This window comes from Humulus lupulus, chromosome 8, assembly GCF_963169125.1.
Source record: "Humulus lupulus chromosome 8, drHumLupu1.1, whole genome shotgun sequence".
NCBI lineage: Eukaryota > Viridiplantae > Streptophyta > Magnoliopsida > Rosales > Cannabaceae > Humulus > Humulus lupulus.
Window position 1 is genome coordinate 5,516,207 of NC_084800.1, and position 21,159 is coordinate 5,537,365.

Below are 21,159 nucleotides of genomic sequence, written 5' to 3' on the forward strand. Positions count from 1 at the left end.
ATAAAACTATAATAGAACAATATATAGACGTACCCCTTCGCTGTTACAGTTGCCGGCCACCGGAATAGCTTTTGGAACGCCGGAAAACTCCACGGGCAGAGAGTACTCGGCGGATTAGAAGAGAGAATTGGAAGAAAAAAAATGGAGGAGAAGGAAATGGGGGAGGGGAATCGGGTTGCACAAATATATAGATTATTATTGCCGGCAGAGGCCACCGGTAATAATCGAGATATTATTACCGTCGGAGGCCGCCGGTAATAATCGAGATATTATTACCGGCGGAACCCGCCGGTAATAATCCGCCGGTAATAAATTGAAATATTTATTGCGCGGCAGTTTTGCCGCCGTAATAAATTTTGATTATTTCCGGCGGGTTGTCCGCCGGTAATAATAAATTTTCCGCCGGTAATAATCAAATAATTTAAAAAAATAGAAATAAAAATAAAAAACGGATTAATACCGGCGGACTACATTTTCCACCAGTAAAAATGGTATTATTACCGGCGGACTTTCTCCGCCGGTAATAATTCCGCCTATAAAAATCATTTTTGTTGTAGTGTTTGTTATTACAAGAAAATCACACAATATTAGCTATTTTGCAAGTTTTTTTTGCTGGAAGCTATTTTGCAAGTTGCAAAACATTGAAGTAGTGTCGCAAAAATTAAAAAAATACTAACATTTTTAAATGTCATTAAATTATAATATTTTAAATTTATTACAATTATGTCATTACAACACTCAACTCTTTATTTATTTATTTATACGAGAATATGATATAAATTAGAGTGTTTATTTATGTGTATTTACTGCGAAACCTTACAAATTGTTGTACTGCAATGCATTATGTATTATTTTATTATATATATATAAATGTATACAATTACACATGATATTTGTATTAAGCTTTTATATTCCAAATAATGCAATATTGGCTCATTATAAAAGCATAATATTAATCCAAAGTGGACGGCCGCAAAGAAATTGTAATTGTTGGGATATTGATGTAAAAGTTTTTATTAAGATTATTGGTTCATCAACTCAAAAATAATATCATCAACTCAAAAATAATAGGAGATTTTATCGCAAATATCCTAAAAACATTACAAGGACGAAGCCGTACTAGAATAAGTGTGAGCATAGACCCATCTAAAAAAATTATATTAATTTATAATTTTTTATTATATTAATTATTTAGTTATATATGCTCCATCTCATAAATTTTATATCTCATCTGATTTAAGTTTCTACGTACATGTGGTAAATCTTTTTAATATGTATAGTAAGTTCCATCTTAAATAAACATGGTATTTTGAAAAACTTGTTATATATGTGTCACATGTGTGTGTAATATTTTGGTGTACATATTTGTCATGACTTTAAAAACACTTATAGAGTACAAAAAGTACTTTGGAGAGTGTTTGTGTGAATTTTTTAAAATGTATTTTTGAGTTAATTTGCAAACTCTTTGTAAAATAGTAAGTCTCTACACTCCAAAAACAAGGTTTATACCGAGAACAAATATCATCTTTATAAACCTAAATGTTCTCGGTAGAGCTTATACCGAGAACATGTCGTCGACAGTAAGTCCTCGGTACAGCCGCGTCGGTAGAGGTAAACTTTTACCAACGACAATCAAAATGTTCTCGGTATAGGTTGTATCTAGGACAATGTCATCGGTATAGAGTGAAAAATTTCCTCAGCACAACCAACCCAAATTTGTCATATTAATGGGATATACCGAGGACAATGTCCTCGGTATAGACTAAACCGGAATTTTTTTTATATTTGTAATGTTTATTCACTTATTTATTTAAATTGAATTAAATATAAAACAATAGAATAAAATTAAAACACTTATATTAAACATATAAATAAAAATATAAGAGTATGTTTGTTGAATAAAAATAAAGAGTTGTCCTAAACATGATAATGTAATAGTCCATAGTAATAAAATTCATACATAAGTCCTACTGAGTCGGTGCTCCAACATTAGGATCATCAGGTGGTGGTGGGGCACATTGAGATCCCGGAGTGATACAATGAGTCTGGGCATGCTCCTCTAATTGTCGAAGACGCTCTCTCATCTCAGACATCTCTTCATCTCTAGTTTGTGAAGGATGAAAATCAAATGGAGTTCGGTCCCTTATGTTAAGGATACGTCCATATCCTTTCTGGTGGCCCCGTCGTTTTCCGAAGACAGTTTGTACCAAAGATATGTCTTCATCTTCGGGTGCACTCGAAACTGGTGTGGAACTCTCAGTATCAGTTGTCTGTGTCTGTTGTGTGTCGCGATATGCACGCAATTCCTCCTATGATACAATGTATAATGTAATTATGTATTGTAAACAAAGAATTAAAATTTTGAAAAATGTTTAAAAAAACTTAACGTACCCAAGTATTTTTGGCTGTCTCTGTCACCCACCCTGTGCCTGATTTATGGTGAGTATCCATCCAGCTATCCGGGATGGGCTCAAGTTGCCCAGTCTCTAAATTGCGTTGTCACGTACATATATTTTTATAAAATTAATAATTAAACATAAATAAGAAAAACAAACTAAAAAATAATTAATTAACTAACTTTTTTATAACGCAGCGCTGGGATTGACTGGGAACCTCCATAGCTAAGCTCTTTCAGTTTCTTCCTATTTTCCTTGTTGACCACAGAACGTTTCTGCAAAAAGTTATCGTTGGTAATATATTTAATTAAGATAGTTAAGTTTATCAAGAAATTAATATCGTAATTTCTGGGCATCGGAAAAATTCAATGGCTTTTTGCCACTGCGTATCCGTGCAACCACCATAACGATTTTGTGGCTCATTAATCATTAAATGCTCTTTAATATCGTACTTCCAGTCAAAATACTTTTTAGCACACGAAGTATCAATGTCTCTTAAGATCCCAGGCATGTGCCCTTGTCCATATCTAGTACGCCCAATATCAAACAAATCATCCTAATTTATAAACATTTATTAGTAAATATGATATATAACATAAAATGAGAATTAACATAAAAATACATAAACTACTTACCTCCAAATGTGCAAGTATTCTTTGTTTCGAGGCATTTGATACTTTTGACCATTGAGGATAGTCCGGATCTGTGTACTGTCGAACAAGTAATTCGAGCTCTCTTGAGAAATTTGAGCTGTAATCTCCGATCTCTTTATATATTCTCCCCCGCACATCCCACTCGAGAGGGAGAGGACGCCCCAACTGTTCCATTTTTTCCCGCGTGTTCAATCCTTTATGGCGTCCACGTTTGTTTGGAGACGCTATTGTATGCAAATTCAATATTTTAAAATTAATATGGATTAATTGTTAAAATTTAAGGAGTATATCAATGTGTAAAGTATTACCTCGTTCACAATCAGCTGGGATATCTGACGTTCCACGTGGAGGATCGCATCCTCCACCATCACCCCCGTGAGATCGAGCAATAACATCATCCATATTTGTGTGTGTGTCCTAATTTAGAGAGAGGCAAATTCAAGAGTCTTCAATGTCTCACCCTCTCTGAACGAGTCTAAGGCTTCTTGTGATGAACACTAAAAAAATAAAACATTATCACTAGGTGATAATAACACACTATCATATCTTTGGTAACCAAAGAAAAAAACAAATAAAATTAAATATTGTTTTTATAATGTCTTATGCTCTTTGAAGCTAATTATGTTGTTTTATGATATCTAACTATAATATATTTGAGTGTAAATATTATTAAAATTATTTAAATTTGACTTATTTTTTTCTAACTTCAAATATTAATTTTAATTTTAATAATGATTAAGATTGTGTTTAAAATTGGTTTTCTAATAATATAATTGTTAATTTTATTTTTACATATTAATTCATTATTTATTAAATAACATATTTTACTTATACTTTATTGAATAGTTTTATAAATTTACACAAATTTTTTAAGATTTGTTTAAAAGTTATTTAATTACTTTAAGATTTATTACTTATTTAAATAAAATTTCAAGATTAATGTTTATTTTTATTAAAATTTGATTGCATAATGTTATTGTTAATTTTATTTAATCATAATTAAAAATATATTATACTACTTATCAATTCACTATTTCTTAAATTAGAAATTTTATTGAGTACTTTTAATTCTATAAAAAAATTGGGCAGCATAACGACTGTATTTTCATATATCTCAAAATTTAAAACCCTGCAAATAACACATAAAAAAATATTCAGTCCCAGAACATACACAAAGCATTACAAATACATTGTAAATGACTATATAATTTATAATTATTACTCTAAATTTTATTAATTATTCAATTTTCTATTTAAAATATCATAATTCTACTAAAAATTAACAACAAAAACAAAGCATCAATATTCATCAACACTAAGAATAAAAAAATTAACAACAACAACAAAATTCAAATTAAATAAACAATACTCACTCTAATAATCAAACTTTATTAACCAAATCTAATAATCTAACACTAAAATTATTTAACCCAATCTAAAAAACAAACACTCAAATATTATATTTTCATACAAACATATTTTTATAACTAAAAGTCAAATTATATACCTAAAAAATAAACTATTAAATTAATAAAGTTTCATACTAATAAATTACTTATTTATCCATATGATTACACTAACTAAATCCTAAAGTTATATATGTATTTTACTAAAATACTACACAACATTATTTCCTCTAAATTGGATATCACTAAACTTTTAACTAATTTGCATTTCTACTTATTATTCTTACCTATTTTAAATACATAATAAAAAATTATATATATAATATGACAAATAACAATATATTAACAATATTAAACAAATTATACATAAAACCTCAAATATATTTATGCAAAAAATATAAAAAAAATCTAAAAAATTATAAAGAAAATTCGTGATACCTGTAAAACCACTTGTGAATAATGCAACATCTGAAAATAAATAAAGAAAAAACTCATTAGAGAAGACCAAAACAGAAAAAAAAAATTGATAAATTTATACACAAAATAAAATGAAATATATATAAATGCATACCTTAATAGACCATATTGATGACTAAATCTTCTTTGGAAGGTAAAATTTATAAAAAACCTAGCTTTTGGGGGCCGAAATCCAGAAAATGGAAAGAAAAAAAAACGGCGGAGAAAACGAGTTTGAGGTTTTTTTTAGTTTCTGAGAAATGAGCTCTCTGTTTGGGGAAAACGAAGTATATAAAGAACCTATACGGAGAACATGTTCTGGGTATAGAGTCCTCGATACATCAATTAAAATGAAAAAAAACTGCGTAGATATGGTGCGGTTTTGAATTGTCTATACCGTGAACGTGTTCTCGGTATAGTGTTCTCGGTATATGCTTTATTTTTTGTAGTGCTACTAGCCTTTTCATGAATCTTTTCTGAAAGAAAAAAAATAAAGGAAGTTATTTTAAGTTTTAATAAAATATTAAAATTTTCAATTTTATTCATTTTGTAGTAATAGATTTTTTATTTTATTCTTATTCTAATTTATCAAGGAAAAAATATATATTCAAACATATTTTTTTATATTTGAAAAGCTATTTTAAGGAAAAAAATTGTGAAGGAAATAAAACAATAAAAGATAAGAGAGGGGAAAATATTTTCCTACATTTTATTATAGATATTTTTTCATCGTTTTTCCTATTGAATATATTTTCAATTATTCTAAATTATATTAAATTTAAGTCTTATTTTTTCTATAAATATATTATCTTTTTTTTTTTTGTTTGAATCCAAACATAAAAAACTAAAATCTTTCAAATTCTTTTTTTTTTCATACGTAATAAATTCTGAGAATTCCAAACATGCAAAGGATAAAGTTTAAAAACAATGCACATTTGTGGCACATGAATTAGTGGTTGAACCTTTGAAAAGATTTATAGAGTTAAATTGATAGAGGATTACAGTTGGAAAGTTTACGTTCATTCCACGATTCAGTTTTAACTTTTGACTTTTATAGACAAAAAGCAAGATTCTATTTTGAATAGGCTCGGCAAGAAATTGACTAGAGTATAACGACCAACATATATATAATTCGTTGACCAATATTCTCACAAATGTAATTGTCGAAGGATTGACGGGAGAAAATTTGTATAGCAAAAGTCACTAAAAAGATGTTCAACAGAACGTTAAGAAAGAGGTAAGATAATTTTTGGGAAAATAAATTTATTGATCGACTGTACTTACATAAACGATAAATAATGAACGAGAGAAGTGAAAGAAATTGTAGAGTTTAACATTTAATAATTAATTATCTATTCCTAGCTAATTAAAGAAATAACAAGTAGTGTAAACAGTAATAATCTAACGGGGACATAATTCAGTAATTTAAACATAGTTTTCTGATAGAGTTGATCAAGTTTGTCACCCTCGATGATTCACATATGGACTCATTGAAATAAGCCGGTTGGGAGGGTGATCGGAATGTAAGAGAGGAGTTACTTAGCATGAGAATAACTGAACCCAGAGTTGGTCTATCACACTTTTTCTTGGACGCATAACAAATTAACAATCCAATGGCAATGTGGATGCATCTTACTATTCATCATCTCTTAATGCCCTACAAAAATTGTTTCTTTTGCCAGCTCCAAAAAAAACACAAAAAAACCTATAGCATAGCAAAATAATTAAAAAATTTAAAAAAAAATTAAAAAATTAAAAGATAAATAGCATAGCAACGTTGTTGCTTGTTATATTCTAACAATTACTCGTTCATCTCATCACTTGACCCTACCATTTGAAAAACTCATTTCCTAGCAATGTCCACAGGAATTGCTCTAAGTATATTTACAATGAAAATACATGTTAGATCTTCACGGAAATTTTTGACTTTCTGTCCATTTATAATAATTTCTAAAACTAATACACTGAAGCTAAAAATATCATATTTAGTTGAGAATTTCCACACCGAACATATTATGGGGCATATATCTACCGCACAACATTAATGATTTCAGCTCAATTCTCTCAACTATATTAGGATAATTTTATGATTTAATTGGCTTATCAAATTATACATAAATTAATAATTCATTTGGATTAATTGATTTTAAGAGAGCCTCTCCAAACGATGGAAGATGTGAATGTGAGTGCTGCTAATGGAATTTTCCTACTTGAATTGCAGCATCAGAGCAATTTGGCATGCATTGGAACAAATAATCTAATGATCAATCAAACTTTGGCACAGTCAAAACACAGATTCATATGCTTTAACATAGTACATTAAACATACTGCATTTATAGAATATTATGATGAGATTTTAGCCATTATTAATTACTTACTAGTTTCCGACAATTTTCTTTCTATTTTGAAGACTTTGATCAAGAGGAAAAAGCTTTGTTGTTCTGAAATATGAAATTTTTGGGATTTATTTCTTTGAGATCACGATAAATAATTTTAAGAGGGGACTCTTCATGAAGGTAAAGGAGTCCTCATGCAATGCCTGTTGTGCGCTGGTTCCAATTCAACTGCTCACGCTTGATTGGATCTGCATATTTAACAAGTACATACAAATGTTGCAGCTCACTATTTTCACAAGGCATACAACCCCATTATATGAAATAAGAATAACATCAAACATACCAAATATAAAGCGATTGAGATTGGAGTTAGGCACACGAATTCTTACATTTTTCTCCGAACAAAACCTAGGAGAGGTTCACTAAATTCTGGTGTCCGAGCTTGGCAACTAAGAGGACCTCATTTTTAAATTATGTATCTCCTTGTCCAAGACTACTAGGATCCCTTATAAGTCGTTTCACTGCTATCTCTTTTCCATTCAAAAACCGACCCTGGAATTAAAATCATTATATAATTCCATCATATATGAATGTGATTTCCTACCTAAGAATCTAGATTATTGAAGAAGTAAAACAAGATTTAAAGAAATAACAAAGAGCAAGTAAAAGAATCACACCAAGCAATTTCTACAAGGTTCACCACTACTCAAAGTAATGGCTAATCCTTGGGACCTAGTCTAGAAAAAGAATTCTACTAAGATATAAAATGCAAGTTCTACACAGTATCTCTGATTTTACAACCAAAACAGTAAATCATCTATACTTGTCTCTCTTGCAAAATTCCTTAGCTTGATCTATTTGAATCTTTACACTTGAACTCTTGCAGATATAACTTTCTTCCAATACTTAGCCTGAAGAACAATCACAGCTAGCCATGGATGAACGCCCTCTGAAAATCAAGTTCTTCAACCTGTAAAAGAAAGACAACAAAAACAACCCATTCAAAAACCCCAAAAACTCACAGAGCTAAGAAAAAACCAATTAACCAATTTAGATCTGAGTTCTAACCAACTCAAATACCCAGCCACACTCAAACCAGAAAATCGTTAGGAAAACTAATTAACTCCTCACACACAAAAACTTGAAACCTAAAAACACAGTCAATTAAATATAACAGACACATAAAACTAAGCCACGTAAGCAACAGACAATTAAGACAATATCAAACTTTCAGATGCAACTGGCAAAATAGCAGATGAACTGAAATACTGTCAAAATACAAAATACAGATGCAACTGAAAAAGTAAATGATGAATCATGAAATTCACAAAATACCAAATACACACACTTACAATATATATATATATATATATATATATATTTCATAAAAAATTATATGAAGAGAACATAAAGAAAGTCTTTTCTTTTGTCTGATTTGTTTATTACTCTGTAAACTGCTCCAAAGCCACCTTGTCCAAGCTTATTTTTCTCAGAAAAGTCATTTGTTGCATCTCTAATTCTGTCCAAGTCGAATTGCGAAAAAACTCACTAGCAATCTCTTCCGGGTCATCACATGAGTCAAAAGCTGACGCTAGCTAAATTAATGGATTAATTCACAACAGGACGTTGCTAGAAATAATGTATTGATATAGCAATAATATTTTCTTAAATAAAAATTATTGTAGTGAATTCAATTTCTGAAAAGAACGTTTTTTGTTATTTCAACATAATTTCATACAGGGCACTATTATTATCTTTTATGTATTTTATGATAAATGAACCATAACAGTTTTTGAAGACTTAGTAGCAAATTAATGTATCTCAACGTACTCTGTAACTTCTTCTTTAATGTTTTCCTCCTTCTTAAGTAAAACCAGACGGTGACAATTAATACCAGAAAAGGCAACAAGCAGGAGAGTAGAAAGCAGGTTGCATCTCGCTGATTCCGTGCAAGTATCTAATTGAGTAGCGAAGCGTACATGTTCGGTACCATCCAATGGCCTCCTTGTGGTTGGGACAGTTGTGTGTGAGAAGAGATATAGAGTTGTTAAGGCAGCTCCGGCACTCGTCTAGCTTGAGATCTCCACGGCAGAGTTCGGTGGCATATGCTTTATCAGGGTTTTCACCGAAGGCCTCACTGTAAAACCTGTCAGATGTACTGATATTATTGTCCTTGGGGATCAGCAGGGAGGAGAGGAGGTTATGGAGGTTGATGTCGTAGGTGCTGTTGGGGGTGTAGTAACTTGTGCCGTTTCGCCATTAATGGCGGTAGATAGACTTAGAATCAGAAGAAGGTGTAATATATTTGGAGAAAGGAATAAGAAAGATGCTCTTGAAGAAGCTGCCGTATTTCATATTTGTCATTATTTAGTATCAAATTCTCGTGTACATTTTAATGAAGGATTGATGGTTCTGAAATTTATATTATTTTAGAAAAACAGAAGGATACTAGCTATGTCCCAGAATTTGAAATAAAATGAGTAAAAAAAAAGGCAATAAGTGAGTTTAAACAAATACTAAATTGCAAGTTTGTTTAACAAGTGACTAAGAGTGAGCATTGAAAACCAACCAATCTCATTTCTTCTTCTTCTTCTTCTTATTAGTTAGTTGAAACCAAGTTAGATTAATTTTATTAGTTAGTTTAAACTTTTGTCGAGTCCCACAAAGTCCTAGTCAAATGTCTTTTTTTTAATCGAAAAAGCGTAGCGTAGTCTTTGCTGCACCGATACTCACAAGTACGTATTGGTTTAAATTGGCGTGTGGATCCAAGACTATATTTGAGTCCTTTTCAGTCTTATGGTGATCAGTGTTCCTATAACAAGTTAAAATCTCGTTAAAACCTGGTCAGATTATCAAATACGCATTCAAGTTCAAACGAATTGCTTCTTTTATTAATATTAGTACCTAAAAACATGAAGAAAAATACTTAAAAGGGGATTATTATATGATGTGAAAAAAAATTTGGAAAATATATAGAAACAATAATATCATCAATCCTAATCTAATTCTAGTGGTCTTTCCCCTCAGCCTTGTGATGTTCTATATTCCATGTTTTGAAACATGCTATTACGTTCGGTGCAGTTTTATGCTCAAACTTAAAAAAAAAAAAAGTAATATATAAGAACATCAATATCTTAATAAAAGAAAGAGTTTCTATATTTAACATCAATTAGTTTTAAGAAAGAACCTCAATCCTATTAATCATGACAAGTGGTCGCGCTAGCGTGGATGTAGTTCACTTATTGTAGCTTCATTTCGAGATGCTTGAACTAACAAGTCCCCTGAATTTGGATGGGACGCTAATGACATGGCTGATGCGTCACTGTGCATGAGAAATGCAGGGTGTGAGGGTATTGGAAGAGAAAAAGAGTGGCTGTTGAGCATGAGAACAATTGAATTCATGGTTGGCCTCTCAGCTACATTTTCTTGACCGCAAAGCAATCCAATGTGTACGCATCTCATTATGTCGTGAGATCCTGAACCAACTCTCATTAGGGGATCCACAAGATTATTGGAAATTGTCCCGTTTCTCCAACTTCTCCATGTCTGAAATTATTATATATATACTTGATCAGAATATATGTGTATACATTTTGGGCCAAAGGGAAATGCTGTATTAATTATAGTCACATTGTTCTAGTTCTCTGTACTTACATAGCTCAATAGGTGTTCTGTGTTCTCACCATGACGAAAAGAACCATTTCTCTGTCCACTCAGTATTTCCAGTAATAATACTCCAAAACTAAACACATCAGATTTAAATGAAATTCGCCCACGTTTTGCGTACTCGGGAGCCATATATCCACTGATGACAAAATCAGATATACAATTATAATTACTCTAATTGCATGTGGTGGTTTAGTATATATATTTGGTAGAATTTTTAATTAAGTACGAGACTTGTTAGGATTAGGTGTAAAGTTTAGTTAGAGTGGATATATATATATATATATATATATATATAGAGGAAGGGGTATTAGTTTTGCTTTTATCGTTTGAGCATTTTCTATTTTCAATATTTGGAAAAATTATAATTTTTTTTTGTATGATGGCGTACATTAAAAATATAAGGAGAAATCTCACTAATTTTTTGGAAATTATGAATAATTTATGGGGCTGAAATCAGGGTTCAAATAGTCAGTTCCACGCTCGTGCTTGATTTTTTTATACACATGGAAAATATGTTGTTTGAACTCTAATTTTAACACTCTAAATTATTCATAATTTCTCAAATTAGCGGAATGCCTACTATAACTATCATGTACGCTATCATACAAAAAAAAATTAAGTTCTAATTTTTTCAAGTACCAAAAATAAAAACGCTCTTACGATAAGAGCAAAAGAATGTCCTTACTTAATAAACTTCCTATATACATCAATTTATATTTATATATAAATGATAGAATAAGATGTAGAGCTTAGTTTGAGTTATGCTTACTAGGTCCCCACGACTCGTCTTGTGTTGTCTTGAGTTTGGTCTTCCAGGACAAACAATCTTGCCATGCCAAAATCTGATATCTTAGGATTCATTTCTTCGTTCAATAAAATATTACTAGCTTTGAGATCACGATGAATAATTCTTAGACGAGAATCTTCGTGAAGGTAAAGCAAACCTCGAGCAATGCCTTGTATAATTTTATAACGACTGTCCCAATCAAAATTTGCACGCTTGATTGGATCTATAATACCATAAGCAGATGTGGTGATCAATTAAAGAAAATAATAAAATCAAGAAAGTATGTAAGGTACAGTGTAATTAAAATGTATAATATCTTTGATAAATTAAAAATGTAATCATACCAAATATGAAGCGATCGAGACTTCCATTTGGAACGAACTCATAAAGAAGAAGTCTTTCACTTCCTTCCAAGCAAAAACCGCGTAACTTGACAAGGTTTCGATGTTGAAGCTTGGCAAGTAACAACACCTCGTTCTTGAACTCCAGCTCTCCTTGGCCTGAATCCGTAGACAACCTTTTCACGGCTATGTCCTCTCCATTTGGAAGCCTACCCTGAATATTCATGATAAAATGTACAACTAATTAATAACAAAATTATTAATAATTTTATTGAGCAATAACTTTGTTTCTCTCACAAATGCTAGCTTACTCTGTAAACAGCACCGAATCCACCCTCTCCAAGTTTATTTTCCACTGAGAAATTATCCGTCGCATCATTGATTGTGCCAAAATCGTATTGCAAGAACTCATCATTTATAATATCTTCTTCTTCTTCAAATGAGGGGCCATCTTGATATATCAAATTGAGAAGTTATCAGCTTTTTCATTAATTAGTGCAATTTACAAAGATGGTACTTAAGCTTTCAATTTAATATATATAATAAGAACATTGATTGACATATATATAAGAGTAGTAGACCTCTCTATATAACTTAGCAGGTTATCCTCTCTGCCGTATCTTCCTTTAAAAAAAATTCTTATAGAGAAGTTGGAGAAAAAAAAGCTTAATTTATTACATTTAAGATAATTAATGATATTTTAACGTGAATTAAAGATTAATATTAATCAACTTACATGTAACCTTTTTCTTTGCCCTCTTCACTCTTATGAAATAGACGCAGATGGAGATGCTTAGTACCACGAAAATTAAAGTTGATATCACAGCAATGACTGTAGCTTTAGATGAGTTGCTCTTCTTTCCTGCAAATACATGGAAACCAGCTCAATTGTCCGTACAAATTAGTGCTGCCCAGATATTAATTTTACAATTAAAAGCAAAAGTTTGTGATGATTTTTTTTTAATATTAACTATTGTTGATTAATTTATAGTAATGTGTGTAATAGGCTGTAGATGCATAACGCCTGTCACATATATAATAATTATATTCATATAAATTCAAATTCAAAAATTATAAAATATTAGTATTATAATAATATATAATACAAAACTAGATAGATATTTAATAAATATATTAATATAAATTTAAATGTTATAAAATATTCTAATAATAATAATATATAATCTTATGTTTTTACTAATATGAATTCAAATATTATATAATTAAATACAAAATTATATATTTAATACTTATATCAATATAAATATAAATATTATAAAATATCATTATAATAATAATATATAATATATAATTTTAAGTTTATGTTTAAAAAATTATCATATTATATATATATATTTTTTAAAAATCAAAATAATAGTGTTTTGCTTTAATTTTTTATTTAATATATTTATGCTATTTTTTTATTTATAATATTATTTATTCATTTAAATTTTATATAACAATAATACAAATTTAATAAATATAGTTAATATGTTCTATAAATAAAACTAACCAAACGAATCTTGTAACTAATTGATTATACTCTAGAATTTCACATATCACAATGAATTGGCGAAAATAATTATACTCTAGAAGCCTTGATAATATAATAATAGCTATTATTGCTGGTGTACTTGAAACTGTGATTGATTTTCCTTAGCTTCCATATTCTTCGTTTTTTTAAACTTATGGTTATATCTATTCTTTTAGAAATCTCTCATAACTTTTAATAAATATCTAAAACTCATCTAGACATGTTGCCGCAATTATATAACATATATTTTCTTTGTGATTAATCATTTACATAATAATATTAATTTCGAGTGTTAATAAATATGTTTTTCCTTTTGCTCTCATACTAATGTTTTTGTTCCCTAAATAATATTTTATAATTAACATTATAGGTGATTATCAGATTATATAGGTCAGAGATATTACTTGTTATTTATACAACTTGAAAATATGTGGATTGTGCAGCATCCAGGTAATTTGGTATTCTAAACTATATATAAACAAACAATACGTAAATTTAGCCAAGCATATTATTGCGCAGCAGCCTTTGATGACTGGTCTTTTTAAAATATAAAATATTATAAGTAACTATGTGCTAGATCTAGATTTCGCAGCAAAGCTTGGTACGTATATGAATATATGAAGATCAACAAAGTTGGCAATATCATTAAAATAAAGAGCAAGTTGGCAATATGAAAACTATATTTTTATAATCTAAAATAAAACTTAAAAAATTGCACTTACCTTTAGCACTAGTGGAAGTAATGGTACTATTAGTTGGTGGCGGCGGAGGTAATACTAACGGCGATGCCGGCGCAGTAACTACATCCTCTACCCGATCATAGAAGAGGAATGTCTCATACCTGAAGTTACAGCTGGGGTTAAGAACTCTTCCTCCTACCTTACTTGAACAACACTCAGGCATAACCTCAAAAACCCCGTCCAAGCAATTGTTGCAGTCTCGCGAAGACAGGTCCGGCGTGCACTGTACAAGCGCGTATAAGGTCTTAAAGCCGGCAGCGGTGGCATTCCCTGTCGCGAACCTTCTAAGAAAACCAGAAGAAGCGGCGGTTGCTCGACTCTTCAAGCTATTCAACAAGGCCCTGAGATCTTGAAAGAATTCATCCACGTTAGACGACGATACGTTTCGGCCGTTGGCCCTCCAATATCTAGGAAAACGTTCCACGCCGCCGCCGAATATGTTGCGGTCTGAGTAACGTAACATACACAGCGTGTACATCCCGATTGCCTCTTTCTTATTGGGGCAAACCTCTGTGATGAGATGTATGGAGTCGTTGAGGCAACTACGGCAAGAATCAAGCTTAACATCTCCTCGACAGAATCCGATTGCGTGAACTTGGTTGGAGTTTTCGCCGTAAGAGGAGTTGTAGAAGCCGTAACCGTAGTTGCCATTATTGTCTTTAGAGGGGACGATGTTAGACAAGAGGCGGTCTAGGTTGGCTTGATAAGTACTATTGGTAGTGTAATTACCTCTTTCATTTCGACAAGAGTAATATAGGAATGGCTGAGTTATCTCAGCGATACTAATGGTAGCAGCTTCGTTGCTGAGGAATATGATCAATATGGAACATAAGTTGAAGAATGTTGATGAGCGAATAATCTTTATCATCATTGTCACCGAACTATATGTCATGATAGTGGCACATGTAGGCTTTTATATGGTCGTAAAGGGGAGTTCACGAGACTTTGACGTAGTCAACGATATTAATATATTTATTTAAAGGATTAATACCGTGACTTGATTTTCTGTCTAGATTCTCTACATCTAGATATTCTATTAGGAACACCTTCGGTGTAAAAAGCAAACCTTAATAATTCTTAGATATTTGTATTCCTCCAATCAGTCTTTGGTCAAAAACACCCCTGTGATTAATAACCACCACCACAGTTAATATTATATATCATGTTAAAAACTTACCCCTTTTTTAAAAGATATTAGTAAAAACTATTATTAAACTTAGATTTCGAAAAAATACTAAAATTAAAAAGATATATATTAAACTGACATCACTGTACCAAAATATTGATTTTTTGACATTTGAAAATGGGACTACTTAATGCTTTTAGTAACATTTATAATTTTTGTGACATTTGTAGCAAATGAAAGATATGCATATGAGTAAAAACTAGTGACATTTTCAAATGTAACAATAGTATTTTTTTAATGACATTTAAAAATGTCACTAAATAATAATTAATAGCATTTTCAAATGTCACTATATTATTTATTATAATAAATTTTATATTTATTTTTTATATTAAAAATAATTTTAGTGACATTTTAATAAATGTTACTAAACTAAAAATGTTATTAAAGTATTTTTTAATATATTTAAAAGAATATTAAGTACATATTTGATAATTAATTCTTGCGTTTTATTTTTCAAGTATTGAAGATGTTTTTTATTTTGAAATATTTTTATACACATTTAACTTAAGTAATATTCACAAATATATCATAATAACCAACAACAAAAAGTTTGATAAATATTGTAAATAATACATAATTGTAGCAAAATAACATTTCTTAAAACAACAACAACAATGGAACTTCTATGTACAAAAACATTGAAATAAACACCAACAAAAGAAAAGAAAAAATACATACATGAGTTTAATTTCTACAACATAAAAGCATAGCATTGAGTCACCAAGTTGTGTATATGATTCCCTTGGAATCTGCAAGAGAATAGAAATCATATAAAATTATTTGTATACACACACATATATAATGACATTTAATGGAAGATAATTATTGTAATTTTTTTATTTAGCTTACCACAAATGTTGTTGGCCATGCAATAGGGGCTCCAATAACTTGACCAATTGTCTTAAAATGTCCATATGATTTAATCAGTTGTTCGTCAGGCTTAATAGGAACTTGTACTATAACTTCAGAAAAAAAGGATCCGAGCTTTTTTCCTCCAACTTCTTTTGATGGATCTCTACGTAAAACGATACCAATAGCAATTGTTTCAGGCTCACTAGTGACACTCATAAGATTGACTACTTCTCCAACCTGTATGTATTATATTAATAAATGAATAATTTCAATAGTGGAGGATCCACTTATAAATATTTTAAAAAATGATAATATAATAGTAGTACCTCAACAACAGGAGTATCATATGCTGAAGATGAAAGCCATAGTTGACGTTGGGTTTCTTTGTTATGTAAGGTACTAGCATTTATGGCCTACATATATAACAATAAATTAGCAAAATAACTATATATAGTTTATCGGTTAGTAACTTAAAAATCAACAAAATAAAATAAATCTTAACCAGGTGTGAAGATGTAGCATTTTCATTATAATGTAATGACTGCACATAATTAAATTTAATGTAGTTAGTACAACTTGTTGTCAATAATTAAAATAAATGAAAAACTAGTAGTTTGACTAACCTGAAGTGTAGATATATCATTGCCATTATTTTGCTTGCTCAAAATAGTCTTAGTAAGAAATTGAATTTGAGACCTTAGATCATTTACTTCTGACTGCAGATTATCTGCATACTCATTTTGGTTTCTTCTCCAAGTTGATTTATCCTTCCACACATCAGATGGGCAAACACCAAATCCATACATGGGAACTGATCCATGTTTTTCTTTACCCATAACTTCAGAAAAAACGTCATTCATACTCTTTTCTTTTGATGCATCTTCAATCAGTTCTTCTTTCTCTTGTAATTGTAACTATTATTGATTTAATATTGTAAACATGTAAGTTAAGATTAAACTAAACTAACAAGCAAGAAATAACACATTAATTAAGAATAATTGGATCATATCATTGCTTCTTTTGTTTTCTCATTAGTAATGCTCTTATCTTTTTTTTAATAGCAGATTTTGAACATGGTTGCACGTGTTGACAGAATTTATAAGAGTGACTCTTCCCATATAAGATAGATTCTGCGAGCTCCATAAGTGAATCCTCTGGACCATTTTATCAATGATGATCCCACATTCAGTAGTACTGATTCGTTTGGAGCATATCAGGATGCCTAGATATCTAAAAGGAAGGCGACTTCTCGTGAAACCCGACACCTCCAGAACTCTTCTCACTTCTGCTTCTGCCATACCACTACAAAAAATATATGATTTTGTAGCATTAGGAAAGAGACCAGAGGTTTTAGAAAATAAAGTGAGCCCCCTCAGCAGCAATAATATAGACACATAATCACCATGACAAAATAAAAGGAGATCATCTGCAAAACACAAGTGATTCAATCTCAAGGGGGTACACTTCTCATGGAACTTAAACTCTGCCATCTTACCAACTTTGGCCAGAATCCTAGAGAGATATTCCATTCCAAGAACAAATAATAGCGGGGACAATGGATCTCCTTGACGCAAACCCCTCTTGGAAGCAAAAATCCGTGAATTTCGCCATTGATCAATAAGGAGAACTTCGGTGTTCGAATACACGTCATAATGAGGTCAATAAAATTCTGGGGAAACTTAAAAGCAGTTAGCATTTCTTCTAGAAAATCCCATTCCACCGTGTCATACGCTTTCCTCAAATCAATCTTTATCATACAGCTTGGTTTACTGTTTTTCCTACCATAATGACGCGCCAAATCTTGACAAACCATAATATTGTAAGCAATATATCTTCCATGAACAAAACCTCCTTGATTTTCAGCTACTAAATCCGACAAAATCTTCCTCAATCTTGAACAAATTAACTTGGTGGCTGCCTTATAAATTACATTGCAACAAGCTATTGGCCTAAAATCCCCCACATTATCTGGACACTTAGATTTTGGAACAAGAGTGATGGAACGTAAGATATTTATCTTTATATGATTATATATCTTTTAAACATATGTCAAATTAAAATTAATATAATTTAAATGAAAACTACTTATGTTATCAATATTTCTAAACAAACTCTAATATCTTTCCTATAATAGATATATAGATATATACATCATATATTATCAATTTTAAACAAAAAATATAGGTGATGTAGTATCTAATTCAAATTTTAAATAAAAAATATTTAAACCAACTTCTATTTTTTAAACTTAATTTTAAATTATAATTACTTTGAAATTTTTAATTTACAAATAAATATCATGACTAAGAATAACTATATATATATATATATATACATGCATATAAAAAGATATATTATAAAATACTTGTTTTGCATCTCTACATCTTACTCTCTCTTTATTGGTCTCATTACAAAACACTTCATAATACTTGTTTCTCAAACTAAAAGCAACCAAAGTATTAATTTTTTTTTTGAGGTAATTCTTATTCTTATGTTTTTCATCTTGTTATTTTTCTTGTAGAATATAATCAAATCTAAAATTAATTGGATTTATATGTGTATTTATTATTTTGATAAACAATAGTGTGCATTCAAATCTAATAAAGCGCTATTTATGATTTTTTCTTAAAAAAAATAAATCAAAAGCTTTATTTCATAAGCACCAATATTTTTTAATTATAATATAAATTAATTTGATTTTTTTTCATTCGCAGTATCAATGGATAAGAGTTGGATGCACCATTCTAGATTAAGTGATTCATACCAAGAAGGTGTTAATTTTTTCCTTGATTTTGCCTTTAAAAATGCAAGTCATGAAGAAAAAATTGTATGTCCCTGTGTAAAGTGCGGTCTTATCACACCTGTCATCCGTACAATTGCATTTGAACATTTGATATGCAACGGATTTGTAGATGGTTACACTAAATGGGTATTGCACGGAGAAACTTCTTCGCATGCTACGCAAAATGTTGACACTCCTAGTGATACTCATGAGTCAAATTATACCATTGATATGCAAGGAGTTATATACGATGCAATTGGACATAGTATTGGAGACGACGAATGTGAAATTGAAAATGATAATCTTCAAGGTGATCAAGGCAATGAACCAAATGCGAAAGCAAAAGAATTTTACAATTTGATAAAAGATGCAGAGAAAGAACTTTACCCAGGTTGTACGAGTTTTACGAAGCTCTCGTTTTTAATTCAATTATTTCATATTAAATGCATTTGTCACTACAACAATTTTTCTCAAATATTACATTAAAATATAACATAATTTTAGAAGTGCTATTGATACGGAGACAAGAAAAAAAGACACGGGAAAAAAAATTTAGGCGGCAAATGAAACACTTTTTGCCGCCTGAAATTGACAAAAGAGAACAGCAAATTGACAAAGGAAAACAGCGTGCCTCTCCCTCTCTCAAATCCCTAATCTCTACCAGCGTGCCTCTCCCTCTCTCAAATCCCTAATCTCCCTAATCTCTACCAGTCTTTCTCTCATTGCATTCAGTCTCAGTGCATTCAGTCTCAAATCCCCAATCCCTAATCCCTAATCTCTCAGTGCATTCAGTCTTTCTCTCATTCGCTCTCCCTTGCTCTTTCTCTCATTCGCTCTCTCACATTCTCTCAGCTTTCTAACCCTCGCGTCGTTGAACCACACCATAACCACACCCCTGCTGAAGCCTCCTTCACGCCGGTACTCACGCAACTGAAGCACACCACGACCACGCCCGTGCTGTAGTCGTTGAGTCTCTCGTCCCCCCCCCCCCCCCCCTCTCTGTTTATCTCTCCCGCTGGCTTTGAGCAAGAACTGGAGACCTCCGTTTGTCTCTGTGAGGTATAATTTGTTTTTTTTTTTTTTCAGATTTCAATTTAATATCAAAAAACCAATTTGAATATTATCAATATATATATGCTTGTGTTGGAATAATTTTTTCTATTGGCATTTGGAATTTGATGTGATTTTATGCATAGATTATATATTTATCGAGTATTCACAATCCAGATTGATGTTTTGATATGGTGATTCACAAATTTGCAGGCCCTTCCAATTTACTTGGATAAAATGTTCAATCAGTATGTGGCTATAATTCTCTCTGTGACTTTTGTTCTATTTTTTGGATAGGTATTTTATTTTTTGTTCCATTAACTTTCATGCTTGGTTTAACAGTAAAGTGTCAATATTTTTGTTGGCTTATTATGATGGAAACTTGATATTCGTTTTTCTAAATCAGGTTATCCCACAAGCTATATGCACTAGATATGGACTTGCAGTAGGTTCCAACTTTGTTTGGCTTGTTCGGATTTTGATGATAATTTGCTACCCAATTTCATACCCAATTGGAAAGGTACAATCTCCAATGGAAAGTTGATGTTTAAACATTTAAATGTGAACTTGGAATTTGCATTTATCAACCCTCTAATCTATACTATTTTAAACTGGTGTTTTAGTCATTGAATTTAAGTATTTTTTCAGTGGTTAAAAATAAATCATAAATGTAAAGCAAAACTGTGGAATCTGGTTGCAAAACGATGGATTCTTAATGATATCAGATTATAAGGGATTTATATCTATTTTTTGACTTAAGATATACACAATACAGATTTTGGATTGGGTATTAGGACATAATGAAGCTTTATTTAGGCGAGCTTAGTTAAAAGTCCTTGTCTCCATCCACAGCCAAGAGGTAAAGTAAAGCTGTTGAGGATAATTAATATGCTCTTTAACTTAAGGAATAGCTTTACAAGTTGAAAATACGAATTATTGCTATCATCTACCACATATATATATTGGC

At 30.7% G+C, this 21,159-nt stretch overlaps 1 protein-coding gene and 1 long non-coding RNA gene across 2 annotated transcripts; one reads left to right on the forward strand and one right to left on the reverse strand.

Moving 5' to 3' along the window:
- Positions 1–10,384: 10,384 nt before the first annotated feature.
- Positions 10,385–15,215, reverse strand: LOC133794285 (cysteine-rich receptor-like protein kinase 26). The gene is made up of 7 exons (XM_062231483.1): positions 14,302–15,215; positions 12,782–12,907; positions 12,357–12,496; positions 12,049–12,259; positions 11,687–11,927; positions 10,903–11,053; positions 10,385–10,794 (listed from the first exon to the last, which is right to left on the reverse strand). The coding sequence occupies exons 1-7, from the start codon at positions 15,209–15,211 to the stop codon at positions 10,468–10,470; spliced, it is 2,106 nt and encodes a 701-aa protein (XP_062087467.1). The 5' UTR covers positions 15,212–15,215; the 3' UTR covers positions 10,385–10,467.
- A 5,116-nt stretch (positions 15,216–20,331) lies between these two features.
- Positions 20,332–21,046, forward strand: LOC133794289 (uncharacterized). The gene is made up of 3 exons (XR_009875178.1): positions 20,332–20,489; positions 20,599–20,712; positions 20,968–21,046. It is a non-coding gene; the product is annotated as an uncharacterized LOC133794289 (long non-coding RNA).
- The last annotated feature ends 113 nt before the right edge of the window (positions 21,047–21,159 follow it).

Coding starts and splice junctions, on each gene's coding strand:
- LOC133794285 (XM_062231483.1), bottom strand. CDS start 15,211: ATGACATATAGTTCGGTGACAATGATGATAAAGATTATTCGCTCATCA. Junction 12,497..12,781: donor GGCAAAGAAAAAGGTTACAT/GTAAGTTGATTA, acceptor TGATATATCAAG/ATGGCCCCTCATTTGAAGAA. Junction 10,795..10,902: donor CAGAACACCTATTGAGCTAT/GTAAGTACAGAG, acceptor TAATAATTTCAG/ACATGGAGAAGTTGGAGAAA.